This window comes from Falco naumanni, chromosome 1 (genome assembly GCF_017639655.2).
Source record: "Falco naumanni isolate bFalNau1 chromosome 1, bFalNau1.pat, whole genome shotgun sequence".
NCBI classification, from domain to species: domain Eukaryota; kingdom Metazoa; phylum Chordata; class Aves; order Falconiformes; family Falconidae; genus Falco; species Falco naumanni.
The window spans coordinates 38,366,945-38,391,179 of NC_054054.1; the positions used below are offsets into that span (position 1 = coordinate 38,366,945).

General features: G+C 55.2%; 2 protein-coding genes across 6 annotated transcripts; one reads left to right on the forward strand and one right to left on the reverse strand.

Annotated features, from left to right (window-relative positions):
- The first annotated feature begins 568 nt into the window (after positions 1–568).
- Positions 569–3,479, forward strand: NAGK (N-acetylglucosamine kinase). Its single transcript, XM_040590282.1, is given in 11 exon segments — positions 569–627; positions 1,034–1,118; positions 1,363–1,461; positions 1,575–1,716; positions 1,823–1,933; positions 2,004–2,116; positions 2,528–2,615; positions 2,861–2,958; positions 3,036–3,114; positions 3,195–3,286; positions 3,288–3,479. Coding segments are annotated over 11 exon segments (1,029 nt in total). The 5' UTR covers positions 569–598; the 3' UTR covers positions 3,381–3,479.
- Positions 3,480–4,692: 1,213 nt separating this feature from the next.
- PAIP2B (poly(A) binding protein interacting protein 2B) lies at positions 4,693–23,916 on the reverse strand. 5 transcript variants are annotated; one of them, XM_040590301.1, is made up of 5 exons: positions 23,800–23,856; positions 15,609–15,772; positions 13,369–13,523; positions 7,782–7,958; positions 4,693–6,822 (listed from the first exon to the last, which is right to left on the reverse strand). In XM_040590301.1, the coding sequence occupies exons 3-5, from the start codon at positions 13,513–13,515 to the stop codon at positions 6,766–6,768; spliced, it is 381 nt and encodes a 126-aa protein (XP_040446235.1). In that variant the 5' UTR covers positions 13,516–13,523; positions 15,609–15,772; positions 23,800–23,856; the 3' UTR covers positions 4,693–6,765. The 5 variants fall into 5 exon arrangements, with proteins under 5 accessions (XP_040446235.1, XP_040446251.1, XP_040446227.1 ...); XM_040590317.1 differs by lacking the exon at positions 15,609–15,772 and having other exon boundaries at positions 13,369–13,526; positions 23,808–23,916; XM_040590293.1 differs by lacking the exon at positions 15,609–15,772 and having other exon boundaries at positions 23,800–23,909.
- Positions 23,917–24,235: the final 319 nt, after the last annotated feature.

Genomic DNA, 24,235 nt, shown 5'->3' on the forward strand with positions numbered 1-24,235 from the left:
GAGAGAGACTGTGCATGTGCGTGGGGCTGTGTGTGTGTGGCGGGGTGTGTGTGTGTGTGGGTGTGTGTGTGGGTGGGTGGGTGGGTGTGTGGGTGTGTGTCTGTGTGTGTCTGTGTGTGTGTGTCTGTGCGTGTACGTGGGGCTGTGTGTGTGTGTGTGTGTGTGTGTGTGTGAGAGAGACTGTGCGTGTGCGTGGGGCTGTGTGTGTGTGGCGGGGTGTGTGTGTGTGTGTGGGTGGGTGGGTGGGTGGGTGTGTGGGTGTGTGTCTGTGTCTGTGTGTGTCTGTGTGTGTGTGTCTGTGCGTGTACGTGGGGCTGTGTCCCGGAGACGGGGGGGGGGGGGCTGTGCGTGTGCGTGGAGCTGTGTCCCGCGTGGGCACTCAGGGCTGCGTCCTGCGTGATCCGGTGTGACACGCTTGACCCCCGTAGCCCCCGGAGATCGGGCCCTCGTCCCCTGTCCCCGTTCCACAGGCGCCGCGGCTCGGTGCGGGGAGGGCGGGGGTTGGCGGGGCGGCACAGGGACCCGGGGCGCGTAGGGCCAGGGGTGGGGCCAAGGCGGGGAAGGGGCGTGGCCACGGGCGAGGCCTGGCCCGGCACCGATGGCGGCTGTCTTCGGCGGCGTGGAGGGGTGAGGGGCCGCCCACGGGTGGGGGGGTCCCCCCGGGGCTCTGCATCCCGTGTCCCCAGACCCCCGGCTATCCCCAGACCGGGGGGGGAGCTGCAGCCGGACTCCCCCTCCCCGAGCTCCTCCTGCCCCCCCCCGGGTTCCCCCAGCCTGGAAGGGGGAAGTCGGGGGGGGGGGGCAGGGACCCAGTTCAGTGGGGCAGGATGGGAGCTCAGCAGCCGCCACCCCAGGACCCCCCATCTTGATCGCAGCACCCCCGAAGGCTGGGTTAGGGGCTGCAGGGGGTCCCCGGGGGATTGCAGAGCTGGGGTGCTGGGCTGAGCGAGGGTCCCCTGCACCCCCCTGCCCGCTTTGGGGGTGGGAGGCACACGGGGCAGTGGTGGCAGTGTGTCCCCTGGTGTCCCCGCAGAGGGGGCACCCACTCCAGGGTGGTGCTGGTCTCCGGAGATGGCCGGATCCTGGCCGAGGTGGAGGGACCCTGCACGAACCATTGGGTGAGCTGGGGGACATCCCCATACCCAGCCCGGAGGGGTGACACGGGCCGCGGGGAGGGCAGGATAAGGGGGAGGGGGCTGGCTGAGGTTGTCCTCGAGGCGCTTGGGTGGGATGAAGCCACTGGAGAAGGTGCTGGGGTGTTGCCGGCAGCTCGAGGCCAGTGGCGAAGCTTTTTCAGCCATGTGGGACCCCCCAGGGATGGAGGGGTTGGGGGCTGGTTTCAGTGAGTGTCCCCCATCCCAGCTCATCGGCTCCGAGAAGTGCCTGGAGAGGATCGAGCGGATGGTCCGTGAGGCCAAGAGCAAAGCTGGCATCGACCCCCACATCCCCCTCCGCTCGCTGGTGAGCCTCCTGTCTTCCCCCACCGCACTCCCCTGGGACCAGCATCCTCCCCAGGGATGCTGCGGCTCCGTGTGTCCCCCCTGGCGGTGACAGGGAACCCCGGCTTGGGGCAGGGGCTGTCCCTCAGCGGCGGTGACCAGAAGGATGCCATCGCCAAGCTGGTGGAGGAGCTGCGTCGGCGCTTCCCCGACCTCAGCCAGAGCTACTGCATCACCACTGATGCCGTTGGGGCCATGGCCACCGCCACCGACCGCGGTAAGGGACAGCCAGCCCCAGGGCGATGGCAAAGGGGACGTCCTGGTGTAGGACAGGGTGGTGACAGCGTGTGTCCCACTCTCCTCCACCGGCTCTGACCCCGCAGGTGGCATCGTCCTGATCTCAGGTACCGGCTCCAACTGCAAACTCATCAACCCCGACGGCTCAGAGACGGGCTGCGGTGGCTGGGGACACATGATGGGTGATGAAGGCTCAGGTGAGGCTGGGGGGTGTGAGGGTGGGGGGCACCAGGGGGGGTCTCAGCCAGCTCCACCTTCCATCTGCAGCATACTGGATCGCGCACCAGGCTGTGAAGATGGTGTTCGACTGCATGGACAACCTGGAGGTGCCACCCCACGATGTCAGCTACGTCAAGCAGGCCATGTTTGACTACTTCCAGGTGCTGCTGGGAGTGGTCCTCGGGGGGCGGGGGGGCTCTGGGCTGCACACCGGGGTTGGGGGGTCTGGGTGATACTGCAGGCTGCATGCTGGGGTGGTGGGTCCCAGGGCTCTGGGCAGGACAGTGGGGTCCCAGGGGCTCTGGGTGGGACATTGGGGTCCTGGAGGCTCAGGGGTGGGATGATGGGTCCCAGGGGCTCTGGACTGGGCTACTGGCATCCTGGGGGCTCCAGGCTGGGACGATGCGGTCCCAGGGGCTCCAGGTGGAATGGTGGGTTCCTGGGGGCTCTGGGCTGGGACATTGGGGTCCTGGGGGCTCTGGATGGGATGGTGGGGTCCCGAGGGGTCCCAGTGCTGACAGCTGGGATGTGGGGCTCACCAGTGGGTTTCCCCACTGCTCCCGGCATTGCAGGTCTCTGACAGGATGGGCCTTCTGACACATCTCTACCGCACCTTCGAGAAGTCCAAGTTCGCAGGATTTTGCCAGAAGCTGGCGGAGGGTAGGGAAGCCCCTTCCCCAGGGGAGCACAGGTGGAAGGGGCCGGATGGGGCATCCCACCCTTGGTCCCCGCCTGGCGACTGTCACCCTCACTGGCACAGCTCCCCAGACCCCATCTCTGCCCTGTGCACCCTCCATCCTCATCACTCCCCCCACGCAGCCCAGCCTGGCTTGTGGTAGCTGAGTGCAAGCCCCGGGGGGTGCAGGGGGGGTCCCAGGCCCCTGTCCCACCCCCCTGCCCCACAGGTGCCCAGGCTGGGGACCCACTGTGCTGCCACATCTTTGACAAAGCTGGCGAGGTCCTGGCTCGCCATGTCGTTGCCGTGCTGCCCAAAATCGACACGGTGAGAGCCGACGGGGATGGGGTTGTGGCAGGTTGGGGGGGTCCCAGAGCCACCTCTCACCCACTGCCCCCTCCCAGAGCCTGTTCCTGGGGGAGCTGGGGCTGCCCATCATCTGCGTGGGCTCTGTCTGGAACAGCTGGGAGAGGATGCAGGCAGGTGAGTAGAGGGATGGGGGCTGCTGGCCGGGGGTGTCCTGCAGTCCCCTGTAACCCCAACCCTGCATGTCCCCCCGCCAGGGTTCATCCGCATCCTGGCACAGGCGCGGGGGGAGGCCCCCAGCCACTTCTCCCGGTTCAGCCTCCTGAAGCTGAAGCGTTCCTCAGCACTGGGGGGGGGCCCGCTTGGGCGCCAGGAGCATCGACCAGGCTCTGCCCTTGGACTTCACCGGCAACGTGGATGTCTTCTACACCCATGTCTTCTAGTCATAGCCCCCCCTCCGGGACAGAGAGACTCTCTGCATGTGGTGGCGGGGGTTTGGACACACACGTTTTGTAATTTTGCAATAAAAAGGTTGCACTGCTGGAATGGAAACGGGCTGGGTGCCAGTGTGAGGGGCTCGGCCATCACAGGGGGAGGAACCAGCCCTGGCATGGCCCTGAGCTGTGGTGGAGCGGCTGGAAAGGATTGAAAATGGACCTGGCAGGTTCCTGTTCGGTGCCCAAGGAGGACAGGCAGCGGCGGCCACAGCCCCGGGGTCCTGCCCATGCCTGTGGCACAAGCAGGGAGAGGGTCCTGGTGCTCAGGGGGCAGCCGGGCCCCAGCAGAACAGGAGAGGGGAGCTGCTGGGGAGGATGAGTAAGAGGAAGGAGGGCGCCTTTGGGCTTGAATACCCAGGGTGCACAAAGGCAGTGAGGTGCAGGGACTAGTGCGATGGGGTGAAAGGAGTGATGCTGGCGTCTGGCAAGCAGCAGGAAGGACTCGGTGCTGCTGGGTGCTAACAGCAAACAGCGGTCCTGGCAAAGGGGAAGGCTGGGGCTGGGCTGGTCTTCATTTAAAAAGAAAAAAAAAAAAAAAAAAAGAGAGAGAGAACCCCCTTTGTGTTTCTTTTTGTTTGAAATAAACAGCGAGGGGCTGTGTGCAACCTGAAGCACAAACCCGAAGGCTGACTCTTCCTGGAAGGAATCACTGGGATGGGAAGCACTGGGACAGGTGAAGTGGAGCCGATCCTGCAGGGTCACCCAGCCACGCCGGGCTGCTCTGTGCCTGGCTCCACGTCCCAGCAAGGCTCTTCCTCAACCAACGTCCTCATTCAGCAGCAGGATGAAGCTGTGGGCCTGGTGGTTTGCATTACTCTGTGTCCAGCTGGGGAAAGAAGCAGCAGCAGCAGCCTCCATCCAGGGCATCGATGCTGGGAATTGTCTCCTCTGGCCTGCAACATTTTTTTTTTTTTAGTTTTATTTTCTTGGTGCCAAGGTCCTGACCACACATAAACTGGAGCTGTTTCTTCCTCCAGCTATTTCAGGCTCTGCCCAGCAGAGCCCCAGCCTCTGGCAGAGGATGCTGGAAGCCAGCACTCCCACGGCCCCACAGCTGGGAAGGAGGTAAATCCTCTAGGAACTTCAAACTACCTCTGACCTTGGTTGAAGCAAAGAAAATCAGAGGCACACACCCAAACCTCACGTGCAGGGATCTCTGCTTGCACGGCAGGGAGCCTCCTGCCAGGACCAAGTCATCAGGTGGGACTGGTGTTGAATGGAGACCTTTCTCCTTCTCCAGGCAAGGCTTCTGCACCACTCAGTTCCAAAAAAAGTTTATTTTTAATAATGCATTGTCTGAAATTTACAGCATGTCAGAGGGTGGGTTTGGGTTTTGTTTTTTTTAGTAAGAAATCAAATAGAAACCAGAGAAAGGGATGGGGGAAAACTGCACTACCACTACAAAAGAAGTTTGCTCAGCATACAGCTGCCCTTCCCCACACCCTGGGTTATGTCCTGCAGAGCCCCAGGCACAGCCTGAGCTCCAGCCACATAGCGGACGGAGCCTCCGACAGCTGGAAGCAACCGTGCAGGTGCTGAAGGCACAGGCTGTACCGGACAACAGGAGAACTCAACCCAAACCAACCCACCACCTCTGGGCAGCAGTATTTAAGAGGGGCACCTATTCAGAAAGAAATCTTCAACAGGTTGCCAGCTCCAGCTGCGGTAGCATCAGGGTTTAGCGCTGGTTTTAAGACGGGAGATCTGGTGAAGTACGGAGCGCACTGTACGGCAAGCAGCTGAGAAATCAGCTCAAACCTCCCTCAGTGTTTGTGGTCCACAGACCCCGGGCCCTCCTGCTGGGCTCACTGATGGGCTCCAGCAGCAGAAGTTGCGGCCACTGGCTTCGCTGTGCTGAGCTAATGGAGTCAGACCATTGAGTGGCCATTAGCTTCCATCTCTACAAACCCCTCAGGGATCTGTAATCCCACTCCATTAACTACTCCATTTAAGTAAAAGGAATACTGGAAGTAACAGTACCTGGGAGGTGAGATTTACACGGATGAGCAAAAGCTCCCATCCACGTTACTAAAGCCAGTAACTATTTTAATCGTTAGGCTGTGCCCCTCACCGAGACGCTCCTGCTTTCTCTGGATTCAGATTTCTGATGCTGGCTCTCCAAAGGAGCCCATGGAAGCACAGGACTTTAAATACTAGATACCAGAAGCGCCCAGGGCTGTGGTTTAGAGCGCTGAAGCCCAGCCAGCTCCTGCCAATGGGGAAGGAGGTCCTCAAGAGCAAGTTCACCCTATGAAGGCACAGATCCTGCCCACAGCCACTCCAGTGGCTCTGCCTGGAATGCCACCCCCCACCAGAGCCTCGGCAAAGGGGACTGTGGGGACCAGCACAAAAACACTGCTCGTCACCTCCCAAAAACACCCTTCTCAGTCTAAGTCTTCGGGTGCTCCTCAGGGGTCAGACTCATCTTGACAGAGGATCCTTCTCCTCTCCCAGGGAGGCTGCTTGACACCAACTCCTTATCACTCCACTCTGCTGAGAACGACTCTATTCAGTTTTGCTTGGATTTATTTAAATGAGAAATGAAGGTACAGATGCTTCAGAGCCGTAGCACATAGTGCTGGATAAGTTCAAGAGTTGGGGGGGTGGTGGTGGTGGTGGTGTGTAAAAATTCTTTAAGGAGAAAACGTGTTTTGTAGGAGCAGCCCTTCCCTTGGGATGGATGGCTGGGATGATGTCTGATGAGTCTGGTCTCCCCTAAGAGCTCCTGCAACCAATTAAGCAGGCAGGACTCTATCTACCAGAAGAGAAGCATATGAGTTAGTGTTCAGCACCTATCAGAGAGCTGGGCAGGCTGCTGCTTCGAGGAATTTAGGGTTTACAGTCTTGTTACACTTCACCTTTCCTTTAGTGAAAGAAATCCTGTTTAACAGAAACAAGGAAAGCCAGTGCAGCTCCTGGCCCAGGCTTGCTGCCTCCGGGGAGGGAGCAGGCAGGCAGGGGGATCCCTACAAATCCTACTTAAACAAGAAAACATGACTTTTCCACTAGCAGGCTTGAAGCACACATTGAAACGGGCCTCTGAAGCAGGGGGAGTGCTGGACTTCAAGACAGACCTAAGGGCCACAAGTCCTAGAAAGCAAAAACTGCCAAAAAAAGGTGACAGACAATACAAAGGAAGAGTTTAAAAGACACAAATAAAGAAGAAGGAAAAAAAAAAAAAAGGTACTTGAAGCGTAGAGCAAGATTTCGCCACATTGCAGCAACTCTGTTACAGCACAGAGTCCAGCTGGGGGCTGATCCCCTCCCTCCTTCCCCCCCGCCACCTTCCCCCAGAGTAGGGGCACAGTCTTTCCAAAGCCTGCCTTGATGGTCAGTACTTCACGCCGGGTACAAACTCCTTGGCATCTGGATTCAAGGTGCTTTTGCTCTGGAAGAGAAGAGGGAAGGGGTGTGTGTGTGTGCACCCATCAGCAGTCCAGATGCTGGCACCTCCCCACCAAGCATCGCCCCACAGACCCACGCCCCGAAGGAGCCCCGTCCTGACAGCCACTTGCCAAGGAGGATGGAGGCTGTTCACATGTGCAAAGCATCTGCCCTGGCCCTCGCGTCCTTGCAGGCACCCAAGATGGTGTTGAACAAGTGCTGGCTCAAAAGTATCTGCTCCCAGACTGTTTTTTTTTTGGGGGGGGGGGGGGGGGGGGGGGGCGGAATCTGCCGTTTCTGTCTCTCCCTGTTCTTGTGTCAGCACAGGGCTGCTGGTGGATGTGCTGTGAGGTGCAAGCAGCTGTTTTATCCCCCTCCATGGTACAGCAGGGAGGTAAAGCAGCTCAGTCTGAGCATGGTCAGCAACGCTGGGCCAGAACAATCCCCGTTGTGCTGGTCCATACAGCCCTGCAGCACGCTCCTGCCTTCAGGGATGAAAACAGGCATTGCCTTAACACTGCTGCTCTTCCAGCCACCCTGCAGGTTTTCACCCCTCTAAATCAATCGATACAGGCTTGGGGCGCTCAGCACCCCTGCAGCAGGCCTGGGTACTCCTCCTGTACCTCACCAGCCTGCCATGACATTCCAGCTCTGTCCAAAACAGCAAGAAAGGTCCCAGCTTGCTCTGGGAACCAGAGCCCAGCTCACATGCAAGTGGCAGCCCCACCCACGACTTCCGGAGAGAAAGTTCTGCAAAGCTGGCTATTTCTCTTTATGATATGCAGCTTAAACAAAATCCTTGCTGAAAACTCCAATGCATCGTCACCGGTGTGTTGTCACCAGTTCTCGCATCGACGCCCCACTGCCACTCAGGAACCCCGCCAAGGAAATCCACCCCCCTTCCCAGGACAGGACTGTCTGCTCTTCACCTGGCCTTGCAGCACATCCTCCCGAAGTCCTTACCAGAATGTCCTCTGAACTGTGGCCATCGCCAACAGAGAGCCCGTTGAGCTGCTGCTGCAGCTGCCCCATGCCCTGGGGCAGGTCACGCGATGGAATGAACCAGTCCTGGTCTTCTTCCTCCAGCATCTCCTGGAAACAGCGGTCGAGGAACTCCTGCTCCTGCAGCTCCTCCTCCACCTGTCCAAAGAGACCCATTAGTCACAGGCACACTGACACATCTTGGGTGTTTTCCATGCACTGTCCCCACCTGGTAAAAGAGTCTGCAATGTGCCTACCTCACCTTGGCATCTGCCTATGCCTCAGAAACATCACACGACAGCCAGAGCTGTATTTTAAACCTAAATGAACACGGCTTTGTTGACTTGCCTGTAGCCAGCCCCAGGCAGTGCAAGAGCACAGAAGCTGGCACCTTTTGAGTGGAACAAAGCCGCACTCAGACATCGCTTCCCGGCCGCTGCAGACTGCCAGGGAGATGCAGTCTGCAAGCACACGTCACCAGGTGAATCCAGAAGGGAACAGGATAAGATTTAGGGGATATCCAGATGCATCAACACATGCATGGGATTTCAGGCTGCCAGGCTCTAGCAGAGCTTGCTGCAAAACCGATGGGATGGCCAATATAAAAATCACAGCTGGGAAACAGTACTAGAGGTGTGTGGTGTTGTGCGGATCCCCTGCTATCGAGCAATGCTGTAGCTCTGCCAGCCTTTCTTGCTTCCCGTGCTTCTCTGGTTCATTAAACCGGCTCTGCTCAGCCTCCTTGGCAGACCGGTGCTCTGCAAGCACTGACGCAGGGTGGCAGTCGGCTCCTGTTAAGTGCACCATGGATGACGCCATCTCCACTGCAAGAAAACTCCCAAGGCCGAGGAAAGCCACGGGACCTGGCTTGGGCTTCCAGAGCTGCTCATGCAGGGGTGTGCAAGCAAATCGAAGCAGGACAGACAGGCAGGAGGGGGTCTGGGGGTCCCATCCTGAACCTCAAGTGGGTCTGTACCACCACTGCGTTGCATTAACCAGTTGCTGCCATCTTCCAAGCTGGTTTTCTCTGGATGCTGACTCAAGCAAAGCAAGCAAGGCAGGGAGCTGGGCAGCTGCTGTCCGCCTGCTAAACAGGCACGTGGTTGCCAGAAAATGAGCAGATGGGGCGACAGCCAGAAAACAGCATGACTGAGCAGCTGTTACTGAGTCCAAGAGGGCTGAGTGAATCCATGAACTGCAAAACACTCTGAAAAGCTTAAAAACACTTCCATTTTACAAGAAACCTGAAACTACAATCAAAGCTGTCTTCCTGGGAGAGGGGGATGAAGAGGAGCTCTGCAACCCACTGTGCTGGTGCTGCAGCCCCTGACCTGCGAATGGCAGTGGGCTCCTGGGGTCCCTCTGCCCCACCATGGAGTTTACAGAGACTGTTTGTCACAAACAGCTTGTGAAGGTAAACCTGGTAAACCCACAGTGCTAACAACTTCCAGGTTATTCACAGCCAGTCCCTGTTACACTTTAAATCACAGCTGGGAAAACTCCTTGCGAGGACTGTTAAAAGCTCTCTCACAGCAACCAAACCTTGGACCCTGTCTCTAGCCTCAGCTAATGGAGAGCTTCTCGCCACTAGCCTTGGAAACTGGGTCTGGCCAGGGGAAAATTCCCTTTACCACCAGCAAAACATGCCATTTCTATCCTCAGCTGGGTTTCCAGAGGCTGTCCTTGAAACTACATGCTGGCGCTAGCACATGAAAACAGGATATTAAAAGAAAAACACCTCAGGACCTCTGGCTCGCACTGGCAGGTGACGACGACTACCCTGGGATCCTGTACTTCTACTGGACACCGATGGAGCAAGCCCAGAGCCTTGTGCATCTTGCAACATTCAAACCCAGGTGAATATTCCCTCTCCTCTGAGTCTTGGCACTGCTGGCCGTACTCTAACTGCAGCCCAGTGGCACCTTGTTCCCCTTCCCACACCAAAGCCTTTATGATGCATGCAACAGGTCATTGGGACCAATGCCAGCACTAGCTGCCAGCTAAGGATGTGGTGACAACATCGATCCTGGAGCAGGGAATAGGGAGGGAGAGATCCTGGACATGCTCACACCTGTACCTGCCTGCTACCCCTCTAGCCAGAAACCATCAACTCCTTTGGACTGCATTGTGACAGCCTGAACCAGGAGAGAAAGGGTTTAGTATTTTCTCAGGGCTCTTCTTGAGCTTCCTATGGTATTTAATGCAGTTCTGTCACCTCCTGCCCTAGGTCCTTCTGCACCAACCTCACCTGCTGCCAGCAGAGTTTCTTCTCACCACAACAGCCCACCACTCCCTTTTTGCCCTCTGGGACATGCTGGCTCCGTGGGAAAAGGAATGTCACTAGCATAAACAGGGGAGGACCATGCCAAGAAACTCATGGGTTTCTGAAAACACCTGCCTGCTCTCCTTGCTCAGGGCCTGGATGGCAGAAAACCTTTGTGGAGGAGACAAGGAAGCAGCACGGCTTCAGAAAGCTGAGGAAGAAGGAAGAGCCAGTGGGTCTGGAGGAGGATTCAGCCCCAGATCTTACAGCAGCCCTAAGCCACTGGGGTGTTAAAGAAAATGTATTTTGAATTAAGAACTTTAAAGTGCTGAAGCTGCTAAATGGCAGAACCAGGCCTCATTCCTTGTATAGCCTTAATCCAAGGCTGGTTTAAAACTTAGTCAAGATAATCAGTAGAAGAACAGAGAAACAATAGATGATCAATTGCATACACAGGTGCTCTCAGAAACACAGGTGTTTCTACGAAAAAAATCAGCTTATGTGAATAGGAATTGCTTGTTCAGAACTAAGTCTGCTTGAAGGATTGTGTGAGTTAAAGCAGGCAGAGACTGGAACCGATTAGATGAATCAACTGGGACAGAGTCAGGTGATGGATTCGCAGAACTGACAAGACCAAAGGAAACTTCAGATATTGACTAACGATTTGGTAAGTGTATATAAGCTGTGCTGTATCCCTTTGTTCTCTGCCGCTCACTGAGGTGGTGGCCCAGCTCTGAGTTGTGATTAAAGCAAGCCTAAGGGTACCCACATCTCTGTGAATTTCTCCTTTAACATGGGGCACAGATGGAAAGCCTGCAGAAGCCACCATCGCCACTGAAAGGGACTTGCCTGCTGTCCCCCACTGTGGCCCCATCACTGCCATCTCATCCTTTCCTGGGGGCACTCAGAAGCAACTCCAGCCAGGGAGCACAACAGAGCAGCCGAAAGGCATGAGGTATGGCATCCTAAGCAGAGCCCCACAAGATCCCATGCCAGCCCAAGGACGCTCCTTCCAGGAGTGCTGCCTTCTGACTGACAAAGATCCCGGTGCAGGATAGCTCTTCCTACCCTGGCTGGTGCCCCACCAGCAGACGCAGGGATTTCAAAGCCCTCAAAGAGTGATTCCAGCTTCTGTACGAACCATTCTCCCCCTAGTAGCATTTCACCAGAAGCTGGACGAAGGGCTGAGCTCCCAGGGCATCGCTAAGGGTTTGGAAGTGCAGGAGTGAGGGCTGGCAGACCAGGAGAGCATCGGCAAGTATCTCAGAAACACAGAGCCCAATACAGGGAAGCCCTGAGGCCTTGGCTCAGTTTTCCTGCCTCCTCCATCTCCCTCTGCCTGCTTTCCTCCACCCTGCTGCTCCACCCCAGGATGCTCCCTCTGGTATGGAGCTGCAGTATGGTTTGCTTTGCACTTTGCCTTCATCAGGCTTTTAATCAACACAGCTGTCCTGGTTTTGGCTGGGACAGAGTTAATTTTCTTCTCAGTAGCTGGTGCAGTGCTGTGTTTTGGATTTGGTGCAAGAACAATGTCAATAGCACACTGATGGGTTTGGTTGTTGCTGGGTAACATTTATACTAAGTCAAGGGCTTTTCAGTTTCTCATGCCCTGCCAGAAAGAGGGCTGGGCACAAGAAATTGGAGGGGACACAGCCAGGACAGCTGACCCAAACTGGCCAAAGGGATATTCCGTACCATATGATGTCATGCTGAGTATATATAAAGCTGAGGGAAGGAGGAGGAGGGAGGGACATTTGGCATTATGGCATTTGTCTACCCAAGTAACCATAACGTGTGATGGAGCCCTGCTTTCCTGGAGATGTCTGAACACCTGCCTGCCCATGGGAAGTGGCAAATTAATTTCTTGTTTTGCTTTGCTTTGCTTTCACACATGGCTTTTGCTTTACCTATTAAACTGTCTTTATCTCGGCCCTTGAGTTTTCTCACTCTTCGGATCCTCTCCCTCATCCCACTGTGGGGGGAGTAAGCAAGCAGCTGCATGGTACTTGGTTGCTGGCCAGGGTTAAACCATGACAGTCCTAAACCACCACGCAGCACTTTACAAACATTAACTAATTAATCTCGCACATTTCCATCATCAAAGCTGCTAGTGGGGACCAGCTGCTGCCTAATCGCGTCATTAAATAAAACAAAAGCCTTGAGTCACAGCCTGCTAACAATTGCTAACGTGATGGGCGGCACAAGGCTGCTGCACACTCACCAGGAGTTACTGTCAGTGAGTGGCTGCAGTTTCCTCCTGTGGGAACAAGACCGAAGTATTACCATATGGAGATTTTTTGCTGAGAACACCAGTAAAGCTGATGAAATCCTCCTTTGGTGACCAGGGGTGTGGTGGGGACATGAAACCCCTCTGCCCAGCCTGCCCGCAGCTCCAGAGGTGCTTCCCTGCCAGCCTCCTGACACCCTGGTGATAGGTATCTGGTGCTTGGCCACACTCACAGGGATGTTTTAGGGAGGGCACATGCATTCAGGAAGGTTCAGGGCTTCTGCCTGTAGCAGAGCTCAGCCAGCTGAAGGGGTGGGCTCCTTCCTCACCCAGTTTGAGGTGTCTGACTTGTCTCCAGCTACTGGGGTGATGGCAGAAGGGACCAGTGAGCCTCCAGCAAGTTATTCCCTGCTGCCTCCTGCTGCCCTGGCATTTGAAGATCCAAAGCAGAAGCATGAGGATGTTATGCGGCTGCTTGCCCTGCTCCAGCTCACAGGGTTGCATCGTTATTCCACAAGCAAAGGCTGTTCAAGTCCCACTACAATCTACTAGAAACTCTCAAAAGCTTAGCTGGCCATTACAGACATAGCATCTAGTGGCCAAGGCTCCAACCAAGTGGTCTGGCTGCTCCAAGTGTGTTTGGGACCATTTCACTGAAACGGAGACTTCCACCCGAAATGAGAAGTACTAACTGCAGGAACTCATTGCTGAGATAGCCAAGCTACAAATGCTCTCCAATTTTGAGCACTGTTTTTTATGCTGGTCCTCTGCCCTCCAGCTGAGCATGCAGAAAGGGAAGGTCTCTGTTACTGCAGCAAAGCACAGAAAATGATGGTGCTGTCACCACCCCTCTGAGAAAGATCTGAGAGGGTCAAAGGCATCGTGAGGTGTTTTTTTCCCCACGGCCTTACAGGCAGATCCAATATAAACAGGATGACTCTCCCCTTGAGCCACCATCTCCGCACAGGGCCCACACAGGCTGTGACTCACACTTCAGGGTGCCCATCAAAGGAAAATTTTCCCTCACCTCAATTTTAGCTACAGAAACACAGAGCTGGCAACCACCCTCCCAGTCTTACCTGTCTGTTAAAGTCTTCTTCATTCTCCATCCACATGTATTCTGCAAAGGGGTTGTTTTCCTTTTCATCGTGGCCATTAACTACTTGGTCCTCTTTGGATTTGGGACTGGATGCCGTCGTACTGGCGAGGTCGGAGCCATTCATCATTATTGACTCTGGGAAGAAAAACATAGGGTTGAGGGAGCCACTGGGGACCTCCGTGCCCCCCAGCTCACCCCAGCCCCCCCAGCTCCCATATGGGCGCTTGCCACTGGCGGTGCTGATGGGTGACAACTGAGGCTTCCAGCACAAGAACCTGATGCTTCCAGGCTGCTTTTATCAAGGCACAGCACTATTTATGACTCCCCTCCCCTCCTCAAAAGCACTAGAAGCAGCACTAAACCTCCCTGGCAGTGGCAGCATTTATTTTTCATGGTTTTGACCAATCAAGGATAGCCTGAACATACTTGGTCTGGACTTAGAGCAAGGGGTGACCTGACCAGCAACTCCTGGAGAAGCTGTGAACAGGGTTTGGAAAGGCATCAGGTACCTTAAACCTCGTCCATCCATCACATTTATTTTAAATCTGCCACAAAATACACCAGAAGACCACAGCTGGGTTATCACTACAGTCAACACACCAATACCACAGAAGCAGATTGCCTCCTACCCTAAAATGCTGAAATTTTTGGCAGAGCATATGCACACCAGCTCGTGTCCCTTTGTCTGCCATAATTTCTTTATTTTTAGATGGCATTTTGCAAAAGCCTGTTGGTTTGCGACATGAAGGCTGCCTGTTTCTAAAGCAGGCATTCAGAGTCCCAGTAGCGTGGCTTGAAGCTAGACAAACCTTACAGAATCCCAAATCTCAATTTCCAAAAGGCTCCCAGGAACAGATGGAGGAAAGGACAGACAGACAGACAAATGAGACAATAATTCAATAGCAAAATCCTACAGAATAGCAAACCACAGAGTAAGGCCAGCACAACTCTGCTGGAAAACATCCAAAGATCACGTAATGACATCCTAGCTGTATGTTTTACTCTCCCCTGGTAAAGGCTTTATCTGGAGCTGAGCTGCATCCAGCTCCAGCACAGCACTGGGGCACAGCGATGAACTGGAGAGCACCCTGCACAAGCAGGGGCTGGAAAACACAATTTCTGGGGGTGACTGGCAGAAGCAGGTTGGTTTGGTCTCAAGGAGGATGACAGGAGGGAGCCCCACACAACAACCCTTTATGTACAGATGGAAGCTGCAGAAAAAAAATCAGTCTTTTGTTTTGTGGGTACAGAAGGGTGCTCAGTTTTTGCGGCACTAAAAATTGGATTTGGAGGAGGGGTGAGGTTGCAGAGGCCACTACTGACAACGGGAAATAACGCCCTTTGCAAGGGGGCAAGCCTCTTCCTGAAAGTTTCAGGGAACAGTTACTGATGGGCACCACGGATGCCTAATCCAACTTTAGGAACACAAAGACAAATTAAACAACCTCTCAGAGTCTCCATGAGCCCCCCTACAAGGCTGTGGAAGCAAGCAATGACCCCACTGGAGCCTGGTCTTTTCTGCCTCCATACAGGTCATAGCTGCTGTCAGATCTGCAGGCCAGCAGCCGCTCCGATCACCTGGAAGTGGGGATTCCACATTACTCGATAAATGCAGCCTGCTCTAGGCGCCACGCAGATTATTCTCACTTTCAGGAGGAATCCAAAGCACAGACAAATACACAACAGCCATTGCATGTCAGTCTCTGAAAAGCATCTCCACCAACAACAAAGGTGTGCAGCCCTGGCATGCTGATCCTCTTGGGTCCCCGAGAGCAGCACAGCTTTAACATGGCTGCTTCTCGGCAAAGGAAAAAGGGGAAAAAGGGGAAAAGAAAGAGCTGCAAGGCCCTCAGGCTGCCTGCAGCCTCGGGACACAGCACCACGCCATAATGAAGCAGCCTTTGTTATCTGCAGAGAAGCAAGAAAGGTTCTGAATCGAGCACAGAAACTTCAACCATGCCAAAGCCAACACGGCGGCTCTCCCAGGATCAACGAGACTTATTGACGACAGACAGCTCAAGTCTGGCAAGAGACAGTCACAGGGCAGGCGGGAAGGGGAACAGAGCTGCAAAGCAAGCAAAAATGCACGAAAGGTTTGGACGGGGGAGCTCTCTCCCTCCCTGCTTGTCTCGCCGCCAGCGCAGATGTCTGCACAGGCAGAGCCCAGAGCCCAAGGACACACGAGTTCTGAGAAGCTGGCGGGGTTCACAGCTTACGTACAGCGTCCAGAGCCAGGTCCTCTGCACAGACAGGCAGGATGGGTGCTGGGTAGAGCCAAATGTCGTTCTGTCACCCTATGTCAGGCGGTCGCTGTCAAAGAGACGAAGCGAGGTGCCTGTGCTGGTCCAGCAGCTCTGTACCAGCCGCTGCAGACAACAGTTTAGCTAGAGAAGCAGCACGACAAAAGAGGGAAATTTTTTGCAATGTTTAATTTTATGGTTTATGTAATTTTTTAAATTACAAAAAGAAAGAAAAAACTCTCCCCTCCCTCCTCAAGACTCCCACAAGCACACTCCTTACTAATCTGGCTGCAAAGAGACCTTGCTCCTGTGGTGCCAGCTCTCAGCACAGCTTTGCAGCTCTTTCTGAACAGCAAAGGGTTTTTTCCACGAACACTTGGCCTGGGTGACCCAGGACCCATGGCATGGCTGTGGGGAGCTATGGGTGCCACGGGAGGAGGAGAGGCAGAGGAGGGCGGTGTGCTGTGGTTTGGGAGCAGAGACATGAAAGGATGGTTTGTGTCTAGTTTCCCTTCCAGGTTTATAACACAGCAGCAGGACTTTCATCGCAGCTCCCGTCAGCAGGACAGGTTTTTCAGGCATACAAGAAGCTGCGAAGGCAGCAGCTCTCAACACAAACAGACTATAACAGCAGGGCAGCCCAGAGCACCACCAGCACCCCAACGTCTGCATGGTGCCTGCAGCCCTTTGGCCATCCACACATCCCACTCCAGCACCTGGAGCAAACTGAAGGGCTCCCACGTCCCCAGCTGCTGCCATGGGGCAGGCAGGGTCTGGGGATGATGGCTGAGCTTGCCTTCCCGATTTCAGCTTCACCATCCCCTGCAGACGGAGAACTGGGACTCCAGGAAGGGCCCCTGCTGCTGGCAGCCCTGGGCACATCTGCTATGGTCCCCAGGCTGTGTAAACAGACCTACTGCTCACCAAAATCGGAGCATGGGAAGTGTTTGTACCTCCACATCAGTGTCAATGCTACTTGTTTATCACCAACAGGACCATTTTTGTTTGTTTCTTTTTTCTTTTTTCCTTCTTTTATTTTTTTTTTAAACACACAGGTGTCCAAAGCCCCATTCCCAGCCCCTCTCAGCAGACTCAGAATCCCCCACATTCACTGCATGGAAGTTGTTTCACTGTGGTTATTGCACACATTTCCCTGCCACACTCTTTTGTTAGATTTAAGCCATCCCAAAGCTTCCCGAGCCATCCCACAGTCCTCACCCACAGCCATCCCCCACCTCCAGAGCCAGAGGTTTCTGAACGGCCCCAAGCAAAAAGGGAGCTCAGAGAGGCCAGCACAGTCATTTAAGCATCACAGAGGGAGACAGGAGCCCTTCTGTCGAGGGAAGCCCCTGCACTTTGCTGGGAGAAACAGGAGGCAGCAAGCAGCAGGCAGGAGAGACAGGCTGCCCCACAGCACTGGGACAGCCGGCTGCCATGCCAGCTCGTCCCTACCGGAGGGTAACTCCTGCCTGCACATATCCTGGGTGAAAAAACTCATCCAACAAGACAACAGGCACCCAAACCTCCCACCAGTGCTAGCTGGTACAGGGTGAAGGGCAGCAGATACCCAGGGCAGGGGTACGTACAGCAAAGGAACAGCCTATCTGATGTACTACTTCAGTAGCCCAAACACAAAAGGGGAAAAAAACCTGAACCACCACCACCACCACCAAAGTGTGTTTTTATCTCCCATTTTTCACAGCTGGGTCTGGAGGACCCACGGTCATGGTTTTCCCCTATCAGCTGGTGCCTGGAGCATGCCAGCAGTCCCTCACAGCAGCCCTGGCTGTACAGGGCCATCCTTGCCTGGAAAAGCAGCTTCCAAGACTGTATTTTCCAGTCTGACCGAGCCAGGCTCAATGTATGTTTTGGTCTGCGTGTTATTTATCTGAGTCACCGGAACAGCGCTGTAACCATCAGCCTGTTGATGCTCTACCAAGAATGCACAGAGCCAGGGTAATTTTGATATATTGCTGAGACACTGCAGCAGGCTTACTGCTCTGAGCCATGGCTCCCCATTAAAACTAAAATAAATAAAAAGCCTGCCCTCTTATAGTGAGGGCTGCTTGGATTTGTTTCTCCTTTCCCCTGGAAAATTAGGTAGATATATATAAAAAAAGTAAACTTCAACCTGGGGACTGAGAGCTCTGAAAACACATCCAGAGCACACAAATCACCTCCTGAGAGCTGCACGTCCTGATCCAGAGCACAGCAAATCCCAAGGAGCTACGCCGTGGGGCTGCCTGCAAGGCAGGGAGGCAAGCCTGGGAGGTCCCTGCTAGTCTTTACAAGCATCGCCATCGTTCTCAATGCTCCTGTACTCGCCTGGAGCTGGAACAGCAGCCTGGCAAGGTAGGCTTCCTTTGCAAAAGGTACTGGACATAACATGAGCTGGGAACACAGAAATTCAGCCCCCATCTGGTATCTTGGGTGATGCTTCAAGGCTACAGACTTTACAGGATCAGAGACCAGCTGGGGCTACCAGACCATCCTGGCTGAATCAGCCTGGAAATAGTCACAGAGGCAAATTAAGCACAAGTGACCGAGACATCCAAGGACAAACTAATCAGCACAGCTCATGCAGGAAGATGCCAAAACATTACCACCATCCCAATGCTGACACCATCTAAAAGGGATGGACTTTTTTTTTGAGGAAAGATCCACATTTCTGTGTGGATACATCCCTTCGCCCCTGTGCTGCTGTGCCCACCTCCCTGACCCGTCTGCATGCATTTCTGCCGCTGCACTCTGATCCTGTGCTGGTGCAAACCCTGCTGAGGCGGTTGGGTTGTGCTGTGTGAGATGCGCTACCCTTGCTTCAGAGCAGATGCTGCAAGGCCAGGCAGGCTGCCTCGTCCCATTTGGCTTCTGCTCCTTGAAATTACAAAGTGGAGCAACATCCCCTTGTCACCGTGTTGAGATATTTGATGCAAGAAGGGCAGAAACTTTGTGGACTGGCTCTGCAGGAGGTGCGGAAGGACTCCTTAGAGCAGGCAGCGCCCAAGCATGGTATAAAAGGGGGCAGCTGACTCTGAGGGAGACAAGGCTGAAAGAGAGAAGCAAGTGCACCAGGACAGCAGGTGCAGCTACCCACTGTGCTGCAGAAGGAGCACAGGAGGTGAGAACTTGATGCAGAGACAGAGATAACACAGGGCAATGCGCTCAGAGTGGCAGGGAAGCAAGCTAATCTGGCAGGCAAGTGTTTTTTCCAGCAATAAGCCACATGCAGAGTGCTGCATGTCGACAGGCTGCAGCACTGGCTGTCAGGTGGGAAGGGGTAAGGACAAGAGGCTGGAGACAGTGGGATTGCACCATGGTTGGAATGAACTGTCCTGGGAGAAGAGCGTACATGCAGGAACGCTTCAGGCTCCTGTAACAGAGCAGCATAAGGCATTGAGTGTTCATTAATAATCTGGATAATGCACTTCAATACCCCAGAATTACACATATGGTTATCTACTCCTTCGAAACAGGCCGTTAGACTGTCTCCTTAACTAACTCAGGAGGGTAACACACAGCAGAACCAACCAGGGTTGGTCACGGCAGGACTGAGTACCTCCTGGGAGGCAAGAACCTTTGCGAGTCCCACTTCCGGCTGGTTTCTGCCCCCATGAGAGCACCCCTTTCTTATGCCAAGCATAGCATGATCCATGTTCCTCCCCTTTGCCCCCAAAGGGTTAACAAGTCAGCACCAGACAGAGAATCGAGCACAGCTGCGCACCTGGCTCAAGGCAATGGACATATGGTCCTCCTTACCCTCACAGGCTGGCGTGGCCAGAGCCAAAACCTCAGCGGAGGCTGCTTCGGTGGGGAGCGTCGGCTTACGTGATGGAGGAGGCTGGCCGGCCAGGGCTCCCATATCTATAAATAGCTTTGGGAATCATTGTGTTTGCAGACGGGCTGGTCGTTCAGCAGGAAAACGCACCCAGCACAGCTCAGACTTCAGAAAAAACAAATCGCCAACAAACCCATGAGCCCTTCTTTCTCTGTGCACTTTAAAGGCTCCTCTCCCTCCTGACTGCCCTGCGAGTGCTTAGGAGCACAGCTAGGTTTGCAAGGGCTGTCACTGTGAGGGAAGGCGAGAGGTTAGTGCTGCATCCTCACCCCAGCTGCACCTTGGGTTTAACACCACTCCAATTTCAACTTCTAGAGCATTCATAAAAAGAAACTCACTGTTTCTCTCCTCCACTCAACCAGTGTGGAAATGCTTCCCATAGACAGAAGAGGCATACTGGAGCATGAAGTCCTTGACTAGAAGCCCAGGACTGATCCATGCCCAAGCAGTGCTGGGCAAGGAGGGGAGGAGAGGGCTGGATGTTTTTGCAGGCCACCTCTCAAACTCCTCCAAAACAGCAATTAAGAGAAGGGCAACTTGTTAGCCTCAGTTCCCAAGGGACCAGATTCCCCTATCTCAGCTCGTGCTCCACAGGTTGATCAGGTTCAGCCCCACCTGCAACGCCCTTGCTCCTTGCACCAGCCTCTCCTCCTGCCCACCTGTACCCCGCACAGTGAACGCAGAGATTACCTTGCTCTAATCTCCGTTTGCAGATAAGGTCTCTGCACTTCAGAGTCCCAGGCTGCACGTTTTATCTCCCAGCCATGTAGATTTTTCCAGCAGCCATGAGCGTTGCCAGCTACCCTGCATGGCACTTGCGGTGCTCCCCTCTCTCTGCTCCCAGCTGGGTCTCACTGGGGAACCTGGCCTGACTGGGTTTGACTTTTTCTGCTAGGCTGCAATCCATCTCCAGCCCAGCCCACACTCGATCACCACCCTGACGTCTTTCAAGTTGTTGGTTTTGGTTTTTTTTTTTCTTTCCCCAGGCTTCTCCTTCCCATTATACTGGCGTTTCAGGTTTTATTCCCTACCACCAACGCTGAAGCACTGAGCTGACAAGCTGCTGCAGACCTGGGGGAGTCACCCACTGCTCCCTGCTGTCCTCAACCCATTGTAATTAAAGGATGTTAAATCTTCCAGGTTATTCTGGACTTCTAAGGTTAGGCTGGACTCCTGGTACTACTCTCAGGTGCTGGGCTGCTGCAGGGGGTGACAGTCCCTGCCTGCAGCAGATGTGGAGCTTTCCATTTTCAGACCTCAGTTGCTGAGAAACTGCTTCCTATTTCCATCCCTGATCTGGGGGATAATCTCATACTGTGCTATTTTAATCTGCATCCACAAGAACAATCCCCACTTTGCTCAGGCACAAAATGAAGTGCCACCAGATACCCTGTCATTTTGAAATCACCAGAAACATCAAACACCGCTCTTGAGCTGTGTCCAAGAAATGCTTAGAAACCTAATTTCAAACTCATCCTAAACACTGCTCTTCATTGAGCTACTTTTAATCTCAGGCAAAGACAACACATTCAGCACTCAACAGCTCACAAACAGGTCCTGCTGCTCAGCAAGATTAACGCTGCAATACACTGCAGCAGCGATACGGCCAAGTAGCACCACACATGAGCCCACAAGCAGCAATATTCTGCAATTTAAGGGAATTATTAACAGAAATTGTAAAGCCTTCAAAACACAGCATCATCAAGCAGCACCTTCCAGATCCCTGGGCAGTTGTGGCTGCTTTTGGTCTGGGAGGGGAAACTTTATCAGAGCTGGGAGATGCTCTTCTCACAGACACACCACAAGCTCCCCACACAGGGACATCCACAGGGCAAAGCAGGGACAATGTTCCCTGCCTGCCTGTGGGCAGGAAGAACAGAGAGCAGCAAAAGCCAGCGGTACAATTTCTGCAGCAACAGCAGCTGGAACTGAGATCAGGGCAGCAAATTGCATGCTTTGTGAGGGTTCTCCAGATTTGCAGGAGCAGCTTTAAGTCTGTTCGTGCCGGAGGCCCGACCTTTCCAGACACCTCACAGTGCATACCCTGTACTTGCATCCCCGGCTTTGCCTGATCCGGCCAGATGCCTGCTCTCCACACCACTCTGACTCAGGGGAAGCAAAGCATGGTGAGACCAAGAGGGCTAAGGCAGACGGGGCAATTCAACCTTTGTTTTGGGAGCTCAGGTCTGCACCTTGGCAGCTGGACCACGGTAGAGTGGTCGCAGCTGCCAGGGCTTGGCCTTGCTCTCCAGGCCCCCAAAACCTGACAAAATGCGCCCTGTCAACACCAAACAAGAGCAGGCACTGGGCAGGCTGGTTGGCAGCTGCCTTCCAGCAGCCTGGATTTTGGTTGCTGACAACACTGGCATGGATCAAATTAACACTGGTGGAAGGGCCAGCACGATGACAGCTCCGGGGACAGACACTGTCCTTGCGCAGCTGCGGTCCCTGGGGCGCTGTGGCCAGCCTGGCAGTGATGGATAAACAGGCAAGAGGTGAACCGCTGAGGGTCTTGCTTCCTTGTCCTGCAGCCAGCCTCAAACTGCAGCTCACAAAGGCCGCCTGACAGGGGAAAACAAACTGCTGCTTCAAGGGAGGGGAACAAGCCCACTTCCCTCCTTGACTCTTCACTTCCAGAACAAAAGCCTGAAAGTTTGCAGGAGGATATCAGCGTCCAGCTCCGGCTAAAAGAGCCCTGGGATACACTGTCCACCTGCATAGAGCTGGTGTTTTCTGCCCGTCTCACTTAAGTACATGGGGAATCCTGCAAGGACACATGTGCATCTTAGACACAATGTGCACGCGTGCCTGGCTCTTCCTTTCTCAGCCTAGAGAAGGGCTGTCCCCTCAGCTTGCCACCCAGGAGCTCTTCAGGGGGAAAAACTGCAGACTTCACACAGAAAGGAAACGTGGACATTTTCAATGCAGTATTATAACACATATTTTTGTCTCAAGCTATTAGGAACTGAATAAACACAACTGGGAGCTTCATGCAGCCTTTTCTGCGGCCTCTATGGCCAAGGCTGACAGAGGAACAAGGATCCAGATCAACTGTACCCCAAAGTGACACAGCCCAGTGTGCATCCTGTCAAGCAGTTACTGCGTTAGACGCATAGAGAAGTTTCCCTACCTGGCTGTGATGCTCCTGTAGCAATACCTGACTTGTCACTGCATGCCAGACTGAAACCTGAAGAGCCAGCACGTAACAAAATACCTGAAGGGCACAGCCAGGAGCTGGCTACACCATGCTGAGCTTGCTGGTGCCATATTCTGTCCCCTGTAAACATGGATGGCAGAGGCAGGCAGGCCCAGGCCAGGGAGGGCAACCTTCTCCCAGCCCAAACCCACCTGTGTGCCACATCCCGAGCTTCCATGGCACCAGCTGGACTAGTTTTTCTAGGCAAAGTTAAGAAACCAGCCTCCAGTCACTGTAATCTGAAAAGAGAGCACATCATGCCACCTGTCTCCAGGTTAGGCATCCCTCCAGAGTGATGGCAGCGTGCGGGACCACTGTGCCTGTCCCCTGTATGCTCCGCCAGAGCAGAGATCATGCCGTGGGAGCAGATCTGAGTGGGTTCCCCTCCCCCACAGCTTTGCTGAACGCATCCCCTCCCCACAGCATGGGTCAGCAGGCTGGTGGCACATTCCCCTCACCCCACCCCACAGGTTGAAGGCCTGGCCCATACAGAGGGGAGCATGGGGGCTGTTTGGGGAGCCTGCTCCCAAGGGGTGCCACGGGATCAGGAGAGGACAAGGGGCTGGGAGAACGCGCAGCTGGAGGCTGGCAGGGCCCCAGCACTGGTGAAACCAGCTAGGTGGGCCTTCTGCTGGTCTCTGACGGGGGTGCACGACTAATACCTGGCTCCTGGGCATCCCCCGCATCTGCCTCCCCCTCGGGGTCAGAGGCTCCTCCGGCAGCCCCAGCCCCGGGCTCCCCTGCTTTGGCTCTACACGGCCTGCATGTCCCGGGGGAAGGAAGCTCCCCTCAGTACATCGTGGGGCCTGCCAGCCGGCCTCCAGATCCGAGCCATGCTGGCTGACACACGGCTCTGCTCCCCGCGGCCGTCCCCCGCCGACTGTAGGACACCCCGCCAGGCACAAGGCCGGAGCGCGGCCGCACAACCCACAGCTCCCCGACCGAAGGCTACCGGAGCCCTGGGGTGGCGCCGGTAGAACTGCGAGGCACGGCCAGGGCCTGCGAGCATCGCCCGGCGAGGCTTTACCTCAGGCCGGGCCACGCTGGGGCCTTCCTGGCCTGCACCAACCGGAGGCCCGACAGTCCCTCCCGAGAAGCCCCTGGGGCACCGGGTCCCGGAGCCCCCTGTGGCCGCTGTACCTGCGGGCCGGGCCGGGCCGGGCCGGGCCGGGCCAGGCCGGTGCCGCTCCGCGGGCTGCCACTGCCGCCGCCGCCGCCGCCGCCGCCGCCGCCACAGCCCGCCCAGCGTACCGGGGACAGGCCCAGTGCAGCCGTCTCGCCCCATTGGCCAGCGCCGCCGCAGGTCCCCGCCCCCCCCGTTCTCCTCTCTGAGCTTGATTGGAAGAAAGGCCGCTCGAGCATGTCGCTATTCAACCATCCCACTGTCACTCTAGCTTCTAGTTCCACCCACTGTACCGCTGGCTGATTGGCGACTCGGATCCACCTCCTAGCCTTCGGATTGGTTAACCTCGAAGGGTCGGATTGGTTGGGCGCACGCGTTGCCCACGTTGGGTTAGACGGGCAGCGCTCAGAGCTGGAACCGTGGCGGGGTGGGCGTGACCAGACGCGATGTAAA

Bases quoted from the DNA above. Each gene is read 5' to 3' on its own strand.
- PAIP2B (XM_040590317.1), bottom strand. From the start codon at position 13,515: ATGATGAATGGCTCCGACCTCGCCAGTACGACGGCATCCAGTCCCAAA. The intron at 7,959-13,368 runs GTAAGACTGGGA...CTCTTTGGACAG, and splicing joins AAGAAGACTTTAACAGACAG to GTGGAGGAGGAGCTGCAGGA. The intron at 6,823-7,781 runs GTAAGGACTTCG...CTTCTCTTCCAG, and splicing joins ACAGTTCAGAGGACATTCTG to AGCAAAAGCACCTTGAATCC.